Source organism: Herpailurus yagouaroundi, unplaced genomic scaffold, assembly GCF_014898765.1.
Source record: "Herpailurus yagouaroundi ecotype Mexico unplaced genomic scaffold, PumYag 162491, whole genome shotgun sequence".
Taxonomy (NCBI): domain Eukaryota; kingdom Metazoa; phylum Chordata; class Mammalia; order Carnivora; family Felidae; genus Herpailurus; species Herpailurus yagouaroundi.
The window spans coordinates 873-13649 of NW_024423215.1; the positions used below are offsets into that span (position 1 = coordinate 873).

Here is a 12777-nt window from a genome sequence, read left to right on the forward strand (position 1 = left end):
ATATCTCTCCACCTTTGTTCATGATGTTTCTTCTGCCTAGAAAGCCTTTCTTTCTCTTGATTGGATACATCAGATTTAGCTGTAATGACACTCGCTTTTTAAAACTTTTCATTATCCCTCTAGGTAGACACGATTCTCTGTGTAGTATTCCTATTATTCTCTACAGACACTTCTCATGAAAGACACAGAACACCATATGAAACTATGTGGTTACATGTCATACTGGTATTACACTCAAACCTATTAGGTCAGAGGACATGTTTTACCTATTTTTGCATCCTCTGCATCCAGCTTAATGCATGACACTTAATGAATACATACTGAATGAACACACGAGTAAAAGAGGTAATAGAACTGAGTGATTTTGATTAAGTAAATGTAGCAACAAATATTTCATGGCAGAAAATAGGGACTTTTACCATGACATATCTTTCCATCACCATAAAATCCTTTTGGACATGAACCGCAATGATAGGAGCCAAAGGTATTGAAGCACTCCGCTCCTGGAAAGCAAGGTCTGGATTGACACTCATCAACATCTTCCTGGCAATTTTTACCTAAACAAAATACAGATTTAGAGTTCAATTTATTTATTTTGAAAAACACTGTATATCCCATCAAGTGTTCCTTATTTTATTTCTTTTACTTAAAGTACTTTACTTCTACTTTACTTAAAGTATATTTACTTCTTTTACATAAACTCCAGAAAAACTGTCATACATTAAGAGGAATGCATGTATAAAGTCACCAATTAGAGGAGCACCTGGGTGGCTCAGTCAGTTGAGCATCCAACTTTGGCTCAGGTCATGATCTCGCGGTTTGTGAGTTCAAGCCCTACATCAGGTTCAGTGCTGACAGCTCAGAGCACAGAGCCTGCTCTCGATTCTTTGTCTCCCTCTCTCTCTGTTCCTCCCCACTCTCACACGCTGTCTCTCTCAAACATAAAATAAAACGTTAAAAAAAATTTTTAAGTCATTAATTAGATTCTATTTAACATTAAATAAGACCCTTCAAGTGCATAAGATTTTCCTTATAAAAAAGACGACAGAAGGCCCTTGGTACTCTAAGGCAAAAAATTACCATATCATAGCAGCAATTCTCACTTTGTTAAAAAAAAACTCAATGATTTTTTTAAAAAAAGTTAGTAGAATGATTGCTTAATTAGCTTAAGGACAGCTTATTCAGTGCGGTGACTGCATTAGCTGTGAAAACCCATGAAAATTTTACAGCATGTGAGGAAAGTCAGTATGTCCTCAATAAAGTTTTTTGAGATGAAGTGTTCTTTGAAATGTTTAAAAACTTAGTTGAATGAATATATTCAGTCATTTATGATGGTTGCTCCCATTACAGTAAGATCCATGAAGCACTCAACACGAATTGTTTCAAATGAAGTCTGTAGCACAACAGTCCCAACTGATAAAATTCTTATTTTAAAATGCTGAAGAAAATAATAAATGTCTTGCTTAGTTCAATTATAATGTTAAAGTAGATGGCTTCAAGTAAAATATAAGCTCAGTAACTGCATATTTACTTAAGATTTATATCTGTTTAAATTAGAGGAAATATTGGTATGACTCTTAAAAAGCCTTGGGAAATTATAAGTCATTCATATACTTATTTGAGGTTTCTAGAATAAAATTTTTCAGGATAATTAACAAGTTAGCAAACATGCTAATATTTCCTTTGATTTCACTTTAAAATTGTATCATGATCTTTTTAAGTTAATGAATTATCAAGTTTTCTTAAATGATAATGTTTCTATTTCTCATGGCAAATTTCTTGATTTTTCCATATTATATTTCAATAGTAATACATTTAAATATATTTCTACCTAGCAAATATAGACAGAAATGTTTAAGAACCTGCAAAGTACAATACATAGAATACTGCCATTAAAATTATAAAAAATTGGCAAAATTGTAAGAGTATATGTAAGCAATGTACAATAATAGAAGGATATGAGTAGCAAATGTATTTGTGATGACTTTTACCAGATTTTAAAACATATATTAAAATCTTTAGGATGATACACATGCTTGAATAACCTGTATATTACTTGGGAAGCCAAGGAACTTTCCTTTCTAATTTGTTCACATACTAATTTCTTTCACGAAGAACCAAAACTTACCTTTGAGTTCAGGCGGACACACGCAAGAATAACTGTGAAAACCACTAATACATCTGCCAAGGCCACAGGGGTTTGATTGGCACTCGGTGACGTCCACTTCACAAAGACTGCCCTGAAAGCCAGGCAAGCAGACACACAGGTGCACTCCACTTCCTGGAGGAAATTTAATATCTGACACACATGATCCACCATTCAAGCAATCACAAGACTTCACAGTCACCTCCAAAAGAAACAAAAAGTAAACGCTTTATTCTTCAGTAAAATAATCTTCAGTTTATACCTTAGAAATTGTGTTAGGCATGTACATTTAGGTGGAAGTAGGACCAGATCACAAGTTTTGAAAAGAAAAAAAAATATATATATATTTAATGTAAAAGAGTATTTTAAAATATAGTTTAATAAGGTAACCTTGCCAACTTTCAAGAGCATAGTCAAAATATAAATGCTATGGATAATTTTTTAAAATGTTACAAGATACAGGTGCCTGGGTGGCTCGGTCCGGTAAGTGTCCAACTTCAGCTCAGGTCATGATCTTGTGGTTCATGGGTTTGGGCCCTGTGTCGGGCTCTGTGCTGATAGCTCAGAGCCCGGAGCCTGCTTCATGGATTCTGTCTCCCTCTCTCTCTGCCCTTCCCCTACTCATACTCTGTCTCCCTCTCTCTCAAAAATAAATAAAACATTTAAAAAAACGTAAAATGTTACAAGATAATCAATTTCTATGATGCAAGTGGAACAAGTGGAAAAAAATCCTTAAGGTGCAAAGCAGTTAGTCACATGACTTATCCCAGACTATAGAGAGTAAACAGTCATTTGAATTATCTGGTTAGCATGACATAATACACAATTGCCCTTCATACCATTACTTCTCTGGGAATGTGTCCCAAATTTCAAGTGAATACAGGGCACAAAAACAGTATTAATAGCTCGTGACTGATAATATCAAAAGAATAGCCAATAAAAAAATGACTTCACTTGAAGGAAAGGGTATAATTCTCAATCTTAGGTTTATCATAGATATTTCAGACAGGTAGACATGAATGCATTCTTTACTTAAGTAAACTTAAGTACAGGAGCAAATGGTCTAGGAATTCGTCACATAGATCCATGCTCTGGACTTGAGACTCTACTGAAGATTTTAAATTCTGACAAAAATAGCATTTTGGCAGTTTAATTTTCCACAAAATGTTGAATAATTTAGTTCCTCTTCATGAAGAATTCTATTTTAAGTTTCAAATAGTTACTGATACTGTTAATTAATTCAGTGGCATTTACGTAATTATAAATATTACCATAATCGTGAGCCTAGTTTCAGCATTGCAGTCATCGGTAAAAAGTAGAGTGAATTGCTGTGGAGTTTGGGACTCTGCTTTCCACATAAGAAGTCCCGTAGAAGAAACATTTGCTCCCTCGGGACCCGAATCCAGGGCAAAATGGATGTCAGAGCCTTCAGGATCGACAGCTGTGAACTGGAACACAAAGTTCTCCCCGAAAAATGTCTCTAATTTGTCTTGTGGCATTTGAATCAGTGGGGGTTGGTTGTCTGTCAAAGAGAAAACAATTACTTTGTACTTGTGTATAAAGAAAAAGGAAAAGGGAAAGTAAAGTATGATGCAAAGACCTCAGACTGAAACATTTTGATGAATTTCAAACTCCCCTAAAACTTCCATTACCTATGCTGGCTCTTTTTCTTTTTTCTTTCCCTTCCCTTCCCTGCCTTGTCCTGCCCTGCCCTGCCCTTCCCTTCCCTTTTTTCTTTTCCTTTCTTTTCTTTTCTTTTTATATTCTGAATAAATTCAATTGCATTCTTAGAAAATGTAAAAGTAACTGACAGGTGCAAAACTTCAAACTTTGCTACAAGGGTGTAACAGAACTTTGAACACAGCATAAAATACATAAACATATCTGCATTTCCCAGACTGGATGCATCTCCTTTTCTGTCTGAAATTATTTCTTGGTGTTGACCAACTCATTGCTTGCTCTCTCACTCTCTTTTCTTCATCCTCTACCCTTTTCAGCTTTACTTTCCCCTCAACACCTCCTTTTATTTCCCCTTCACTCTCCATGACTGGATTGTTCATTTAACACCCCCTCCCCACCCGACCTTATTTTCCTCACTGTACCTGCCTCTCCAGTAGGAACTGGAGGCCATATAAGTCACAGCCATCCTCTGCTCCTCAGAGGCATTTCCCACTGCCAAGCTCACATAATGGAACGGTGGTTATTTCAGAGGACAGAGAAGGCTCCCTTTGCGCTCAAGTAATGCTTTAAAACACTTTTTTTTATATTGTCATATTAAAAAATGTCCCCCTTCCTTGGCTTAACACATGGAAGGTAGAGGCTTTTTCATCACACTGGACACAAACACTTTCTGCTTGCATCGACAAAGCACTGATGCCAAGAGAATGTGGTTCTGGCTCCCATTCTGCCATCATATATCTTTATACAATTTAGTGGTTTTAATTTCCTCACCCCTCAATATGACAAATTGGGATAGATGATTTTTCCAGCCTCCTTAAATCCTTGAACATTGCAAATCTATTATGAGTCGGACATACTCAAGCCATTAAAAACATAGACACCAATTCAGAAGTTATATTGTGTTTCCCTTATCTTTTGCACTTAATTCTTCTCCAAATTTGTACTGTCTTCCCATAACACCCCATGAGTCTTGCACCTGAACAATAAAGTATCTGAAAAATGGTCTAATACAGTAATGAAATTTGTATACACAATAATATAGTGATGTTACAAAGCACTGTATAAATACAAGGTTTTATGATTCCTTAGCTAAAATTACATGGGGTAGGAGGAGGGAGTAATTATATCTTGTATTTTATAATGCCTGCTTGGTCTTTGGGATTAGGAAAGAGAATGAAGAAACAATTATATGGAATTATGTATAGCTGTAGTTAAGAAAGTGAAGACATTACAGGCCAGAAAGGAATGGCAGGAGATCTTCAAAGTGATGGACAGAAAAAATATGCATCCGAGAATCCTTTATCCAGCAAATCTGTCATTTAGAATAGAAGGAGAGATAAAGGTTTTCCCAAACAAACAAAAACTGAAGGAATCTGTCACCACTAAACCAGCCCTACAAGAGATCCTGAGGGGGATCCTGTGAGACAAAGTATCAGAGACATCGCTACAAGCATGAAACCTACGGACATCACAATGACTCTAAACCCATATCTTTCTATAATAACACTGAATGTAAATGGACTAAATGCGCCAACCAAATGACATAGGGTATCAGAATGGATAAAAAAAACAAGACCCATCTATTTGCTGTCTACAAGAGACTCATTTTAGACCTGAGGACACCTTCAGATTGAGAGTGAGGGGATGGAGAACTATTTATCATGCCACTGGAAGTCAAAAGAAAGCTGGAGTAGCCATACTTATATCAGACAAACTACACTTTAAATTAAAGGCTGTAACAAGAGATGAAGAAGGGCATTCTATAATAATCACAGGGTCTATCCATCAGGAAGAGCTAACAATTATAAATGTCTCTGAGCCGAATACAGGAGCCCCCAAATATATAAAACAATTACTCACAAACACAAGCAACCTTATTGAGAAGAATGTGGTAATTGCAGGGGACTTTAACACTCCACTTAAGGAAATGGATAGATCATCTAAACACATGGTCAATAAAGAAACAAGGGCCCTGAATGATACATTGGATCAGATGGACTTGACAGACCTATTTAGAACTCTGCATCCCAAAGCCACAGAATATACTTTCTTCTTGAGTGCACATGGAACATTCTCCAAGACAGATCACATACTGGGTCACAAAACAGCCCTTCATAAGTATACAAGAATTGAAATCACACCATGCATACTTTCAGACCACAATGCTATGAAGCTTGAAATCAACCACAGGAAAACGTCTGGAAAACCTCCAAATGCATGGAGGTTAAAGAACACCCTACTAACGAATGAGTGGGTCAACCAGGCAATTCGAGAAGAAATTAAAAAATATATGGAAACAAATGAAAATGAAAATACAACAATCCAAACGCTTTGGGACGCAGCGAAGGCAGTCCTGAGAGGAAAATACATTGCAATCCAGGCCTATCTCAAGAAACAAGAAAAATCCTAAATACAAAATCTAACAGCACACCTAAAGGAAATAGAAGCAGAACAGCAAAGACAGCCTAAATCCAGCAGAAGAAGAGAAATAATAAAGACCAGAGCAGAAATAAACAATATACAATCTAAAAAAACTGTAGAGCAGATCAAAGAAACCAAGAGTTGGTTTTTTGAAAAAATAAACAAAATTGATAAACCTCTAGACAGGCTTCTCAAAAAGAAAAGGGAGATGACCCAAATAGATAAAATCATGAATGAAAATGGAATGATTACAACCAATCCCTCAGAGATACAAGCAATTATCAGGGAATACTATGAAAAATTATATGCCAACAAACTGGACAATCTGGAAGAAATGGACAAATTCCTAAACACCCACATGCTTCCAAAACTCAATCAGGAGGAAATAGAAAGCTTGAACAGAGCCATAGCCAGCGAAGAAATTGAATCTTCATCAAAAATCTCCCAACAAATAAGAGTCCAGGACCAGATGGCTTCCCAGAGGAGTTCTACCAGATGTTTAAAGCAGAGATAATACCTACTTCTCAAGCTGCTCCAAAAAATAGAAAGGGAAGGAAAACTTCCAGACTCATTCTATGAAGCCAGTATTACTTTGATTCCTAAACCAGAGACCCAGTAAAAAAAGAGAACTGCAGGCCAATATCCCTGATGAATATGGATGCAAAAGTTCTCAATAAGATACTAGCAAATCGAATTCAACAGCATATAAAAAGAATTATTCACCATGATCAAGTGGGATTCATTCCTGGGATGCAGGGCTGGTTCAACATTCGCAAATCAATCAATGTGATACAGCACATTAATAAAAGAAAAGATAAGAACCATATGATCCTGTCAATTGATGCAGAAAAGGCCTTTGACAAAATTCAGCACCCTTTCTTAATAAAAACCCTAGAGAAAGTCGGGATAGAAGGAACATATTTAAAGATCATAAAAGCCATTTATGAAAAGCCCACAGCTAACATCATCCTCAATGGGGAGAAACTGAGAGCTTTTTCCCTGAGATCGGGAACACGACAGGGATGCCCACTCTCACTGCTGTTGTTTAACATAGTGTTGGAAGTTCTAGCGTCAGCAATCAGACATCAAAAGGAAATCAAAGGCATCAAAATTGGCAAAAATGAAGTTAAGCTTTCACTTTTTGCAGATGACATGATATTATACATGGAAAATCCAATAGAATCCACCAGAAGTCTGCTAGAACAGATACATGAATTCAGCAAAGTTGCAGGATACAAAATCAATGTACAGAAATCAGTTGCATTCTTATACACTAATAATGAAGCAACAGAAAGACAAATAAAGAAACCGATCCCATTCACAATTGCACCAAGAAGCATAAAATACCTAGGAATAAACCTAACCAAAGATGTAAAAGATGTGTATGCTGAAAACTATAGAAAGCTTATGAAGGAAATTGAAGAAGATATAAAGAAATGGAAAAACATTCCGTGCTCATGGATTGGAAGAATAAATATTGTCAAAATGTCAATACTACCCAAAGCTATCTACACATTCAATGCAATCCCAATCAAAATTGCACCAGCATTCTTCTCGAAACTAGAACAAGCAATCCTAAAATTCATATGGAACCACAAGAGTCCCCGAATAGCCAAAGTAATTTTGAAGAAGAAGACCAAAGCAGGAGGCACCACAATCCCAGACTTTAGCCTCTACTACAAAGCTGTAATCCTCAAGACAGCTGGTATTGGAACAAAAACAGACACATAGACCAATGGAATAGAATAGAAACCCAACAACTAGACCCACAGAAGTATGGCCAACTCATCTTTGACAAAGCAGGAAAGAATATCCAATGGAAAAAGACAGTCTCTTTAACAAATGGTGCTGGGAGAACTGGAAAGCAACATGCAGAAGGTTGAAACTAGACCACTTTCTCACACTATTCATAAAAATAAACTCAAAATGGATAAAGGACCTGAATGTGAGACAGGAAACCATCAAAACCCTAGAGGAGAAAGGAGGAAAAGACCTCTCTGACCTCAGCTGTAGCAATCTCTTACTCGACACATCCCCAAAGGCAAGGGAAATAAAAGCAAAAATGAATTACTGGGACCTTATGAAGATAAAAAGCTTCTGCACAGCAAAGGAAACAACCAAGAAAACTAAAATGCAATCAACGGAATGGGAAAAGATATTTGCAAATGACATATTGGACAAAGGGCTAGTATCCAAAATCTATAGAGAGCTCACTAAACTCCACACCCGAAAAACAAATAACCCAGTGAAGAAATGGGCAGAAAACATGAATAGACACTTCTCTAAAGAAGACATCCGGATGACCAACAGGCACATGAAAAGATGCTCAACGTCGCTCCTCATCAGGGAAATACAAATCAAAACCACACTCATATATCACCTCACGCCAGTCAGAGTGGCCAAAATGAACAAATCAGGAGACTATAGATGCTGGAGAGGATGTGGAGAAACGGGAACCCTCTTGCACTGTTGGTGGGAATGCAAACTGGTGCAGCCACTCTGGAAAACAGTGTGGAGGTTCCTCAAAAAATTAAAAATAGACCTACCCTATGACCCAGCAATAGCACTGCTAGGAATTTACCCAAGGGATACAGGAGTACTGATGCATAGGGGTACTTGTACCCCAATATTTATAGCAGCACTCTCAACAATAGCCAAATTATGGAAAGAGCCTAAATGTCCATCAACTGATGAATGGATAAAGAAATTGTGGTTTATATACACAATGGAGTACCACGTGGCAATGAGAAAGAATGAAATATGGCCCTTTGTAGCAACGTGGATGGAACTGGAGAGTGTGATGCTAAGTGAAATAAGCCATCCAGAGAAAGACAGATACCATATGTTTTCACTCTTATGTGGATCCTGAGAAACTTAACAGAAACCCATGGGGAAGGGGAAGGGAAAAAAAAAAGGAGGTTAGAGTGGGAGAGAGCCAAAGCATAAGAGACTCTTAAAAACTGAGAACAAATCGAGGGTTGATAGGGGGTGGGAGGGAGGGTGGATGGGTGATGGGTATTGAGGAGGGCACCTTTTGGGATGAGCACTGGGTGTTGTATGGAAACCAATTTGACAATAAACTTCATATATTGAAAAAAAAAGAAAGTGAAGACGTTATACGACACATAACTATGATTTGGGGTGTTTTTTGGGGGTGGAACAAAGTATCCAGACATTATCTGTACCCACTATTATACTAATGAGGTCCCAGAATGGTAGGGCTGGAAGGCACTTAATAGATTATTGAATCCAGATAATCTCATTTAACAGGTGATGAATGCATAGCCTTTGGAATTTAAATAGCTAAATGCCTTGTCACAAAAAAGAAAAGAAGGCTAAGAGCAGGATACAGAGCTTTGCTTTTGGTCTCAAAGTAATGTCTTCTTTCCACTAAACCCGCCAACCTTCACTGATGGACGTTTTATGTGTTTACATAGTGGCCATTCTGTTGGTAGCTGTATGACTTGTACAAACTGTGTGTAGCTGAATTCATCATTCTGATTTCTTCCATTAATAATTCACATTTGCTTTCAGGATCAAATACTGAAAGGAAAATCCCATACCGTATTATAGTATAATCACGGAAATTACATAAAACAACATGTCATCTTATATTACGTTCAAGCAAAGTAAATCATGCAGTTAGGAAAGATGCTAAATAAAGCACAGTGTTCATCTTAAACACATTTATGTAACTCGTGTCTTAAAAATCACTTAAAAATTATCTTGTAGAGGAAATATTTGTATTAATAAAGAATAACTTACTTTCTAAAAATGACCAAGTAAATTTTGAAATTTTTGGTCTACAAATCAAACAAGGGCTGGTAGGATTTTTATCTCCTTCAATGTAGCAGAGCCCATCGATAATGCAAACATTTTCCTAATGGAAGTTTTAAAAAGAGGAAAGCAATTAGGATATTGTTATAGTTAGTGTTTAGGAAAAAATGTACATAGAAAGACAGCATCATATATGTTGATCATTTCAGGGTAAGCATGTTATAAGTCTGTTTTGATTAGGAAACATTTTTTCATGTGTCCTAATCATAAATGTGTGTTAGAAAACAAATCATTTCCTTTTTGTGTAATTGCCCATGGAACTGATCAAGAGGGAAGGAATAAGAAAATACATATAGCTGTATCTCTGTGTAGAATTTTAGCTTATAAATAACATGGGAGACAATCTGTCTTTTCTTCTGGTCTTTCTTACTGCTAAGTCAGGCTGGAAGTGCTCTATTTATAAAGAAATGAAACAATTTTTCCCCTTGCTCATCTTACAGAAACACATTCGTTTATAGCTATTTTCCCTTCCTCTAGGATCCCACTATGTCCTCTGAACAGAGCAAAACTGAACCAGAACCTTGGCATAATGATCCACACTTGACAATGGATATCCTTATACAAAATAGTGGAAAGAGAGGCTGATCTGCAAAAAAATAATTTTAAATGTAGCAATAATTTTCAACCTGGGAAGAAGACCAAATTTTATTCAGCATATATAAGCTTTGCCCATTTAATGTAATCTCCTTTGATGTCACTTGGAACACTGCACAAAAATAAGAACAGAACAGTCGCAACAATGTAAAACAATTTTGAATTACAAAGTTTTAAAAGTACTTACTGTAAGACATGTGGAAACAGAATATTTAGGGGAAAATAAAAATCAAACAACTTTGTAAAAACAGAAACTTCTGGGGCACTTGGGTGGCTCAGTCTGTTGAGCATCTGAATTCAGCTCAGGTCATCTTGTGGTTTGATTTCGAATCCCACATTGGGCTTTGTGCTAGCAGCTCAGATCCTGGAGCCTGCTTCAGATTCTGTGTCTCCATCTCTTTCTGTCCCTCCCCTGCTTGTGCTCTGTCTCTCTCTCTCTCTCTCTCCCTCAAAAACTAAATAAAACATTAAAAAAATTAAAAAAGTAATTTAAAAACCCCAGAAACTTTTTACTGACATGATCTAATTGCTAATCTCAAGGGAAAAAAAAAGATTTAAAATCCAAAATAATGATACTTTTCATTTTTATCTACATAAATATTATTTGATATGCTTCTTGATTTTGTTTTTTTTTTTTTTTTTTAATTTTTTTTTTTCCAACGTTTATTTATTTTTGGGACAGAGAGAGACAGAGCATGAACGGGCGAGGGGCAGAGAGAGAGGGAGACACAGAATCGGAAACAGGCTCCAGGCTCTGAGCCATCAGCCCAGAGCCCGACGCGGGGCTCGAACTCACGGACCGCGAGATCGTGACCTGGCTGAAGTCGGACGCTTAACCGACTGCGCCACCCAGGCGCCCCATATGCTTCTTGATTTTGAATAGCCAAGTAATATTACTTCCATGGTATGTATTAAATCAGCAACTGGCATATGAGAAAGATATGGTGATAAGCCCAACAGACTGCACATAGATTAAGAGGGTGTGGCTGTGAGGATGCAGCTCAGGCTGGGGTGTTCTGTAATCTCTTAAATAGATAATTGCATGGTTCAATGAATTTATTTGCCACACACACACACACACACACACACACACACACACACACACACACAAACTCCCTATAAAAGTGGTAGCCTTACACATTTTACAAGCTCCATCAAAATGCATGTCATTTGCCACAAAAAAGATTAGGCGCGAGCAGAGAGACATCTAACTGGAAAATCTTTATTACTTTTTAAAAGGAATGTAGTAGGAGTTAAAATTCAATCTGAACCTCCCCTTTTAATTTTTTTTTTAAGAAATAAATAACCAGCCACTTGAAAACATTAGAGGTAGAAATCTCCTTGCCATTTCACCAAGAGTTACTGGCAGAGTAACAATTTCAGTTAACCTCATATAAACTTGAGGAAGGCTTTTCTCTATTAGTATTTCTGATATGAAGGTGAAAAAAACTAATATGTCTTTAATATGCCAATAGCATGGGAAATGAAAATACTTACCATGTAAATGTGAAAATAAGTGAAAAACTGCTTACCTTTATAGTACATGAGTCTTTTCCATAGAGGCCGCAAAGTTGACAAGCCCCATCATAGATGATCATTATTTTGGGATTACTGAACCTGTAACCATCATTAGATACCTGTAAGATGTAGTTTTATAATAAGATAATTTGTTCTAAATGTGGCTTCATAAATTCATTATGAAATTTTAATACATAAATATTTACTTTATTAATAAATATGAGACTATCTTTTCTTTTTTACCTTTAACTGCCACTTCGCAATTGGCTTCTCACCCATCAGATCTAAGGTATCAGACTGCTGAACATCAGGGGGCAGCTGACAATCAATAGTTCTGCTATTTTGAAAAACAATATGCGTGTAGACAGCTTTTCCAAGGACCCATTTACTGCTATTATACTAAAGGCATAATAAGAAAGCAATTAACTTCTGTTTAATTATGGAAATTCCTTGCTAATAAACTACATATAATCAAAATATAAATCTTAAAAAATGCATGGCTGGTATAATGGAATATATAATGAATGAAGTAATTAAACTGACATCAATAGTGAATTTTATCCAGAATAATGAAAACCATA

At 36.5% G+C, this 12777-nt stretch overlaps 1 protein-coding gene across 1 annotated transcript in view; it reads right to left on the reverse strand.

The window, feature by feature from the left end:
• Positions 1-419: 419 nt before the first annotated feature.
• Positions 420-12777, reverse strand: part of LOC121026799 (von Willebrand factor D and EGF domain-containing protein-like) — a gene marked incomplete at its 3' end in the record, with an annotated part of 79671 nt that continues 67313 nt past the window's right edge. The window contains exons 15-20 of the mRNA XM_040469584.1: positions 12440-12595; positions 12211-12315; positions 10013-10127; positions 3418-3668; positions 2129-2348; positions 420-557 (exon numbers count right to left, since the gene is read on the reverse strand). Of these exons, the coding sequence (XP_040325518.1) occupies positions 420-557; positions 2129-2348; positions 3418-3668; positions 10013-10127; positions 12211-12315; positions 12440-12595 (985 nt within the window). The remainder of the gene's footprint in view (positions 558-2128; positions 2349-3417; positions 3669-10012; positions 10128-12210; positions 12316-12439; positions 12596-12777) is intronic.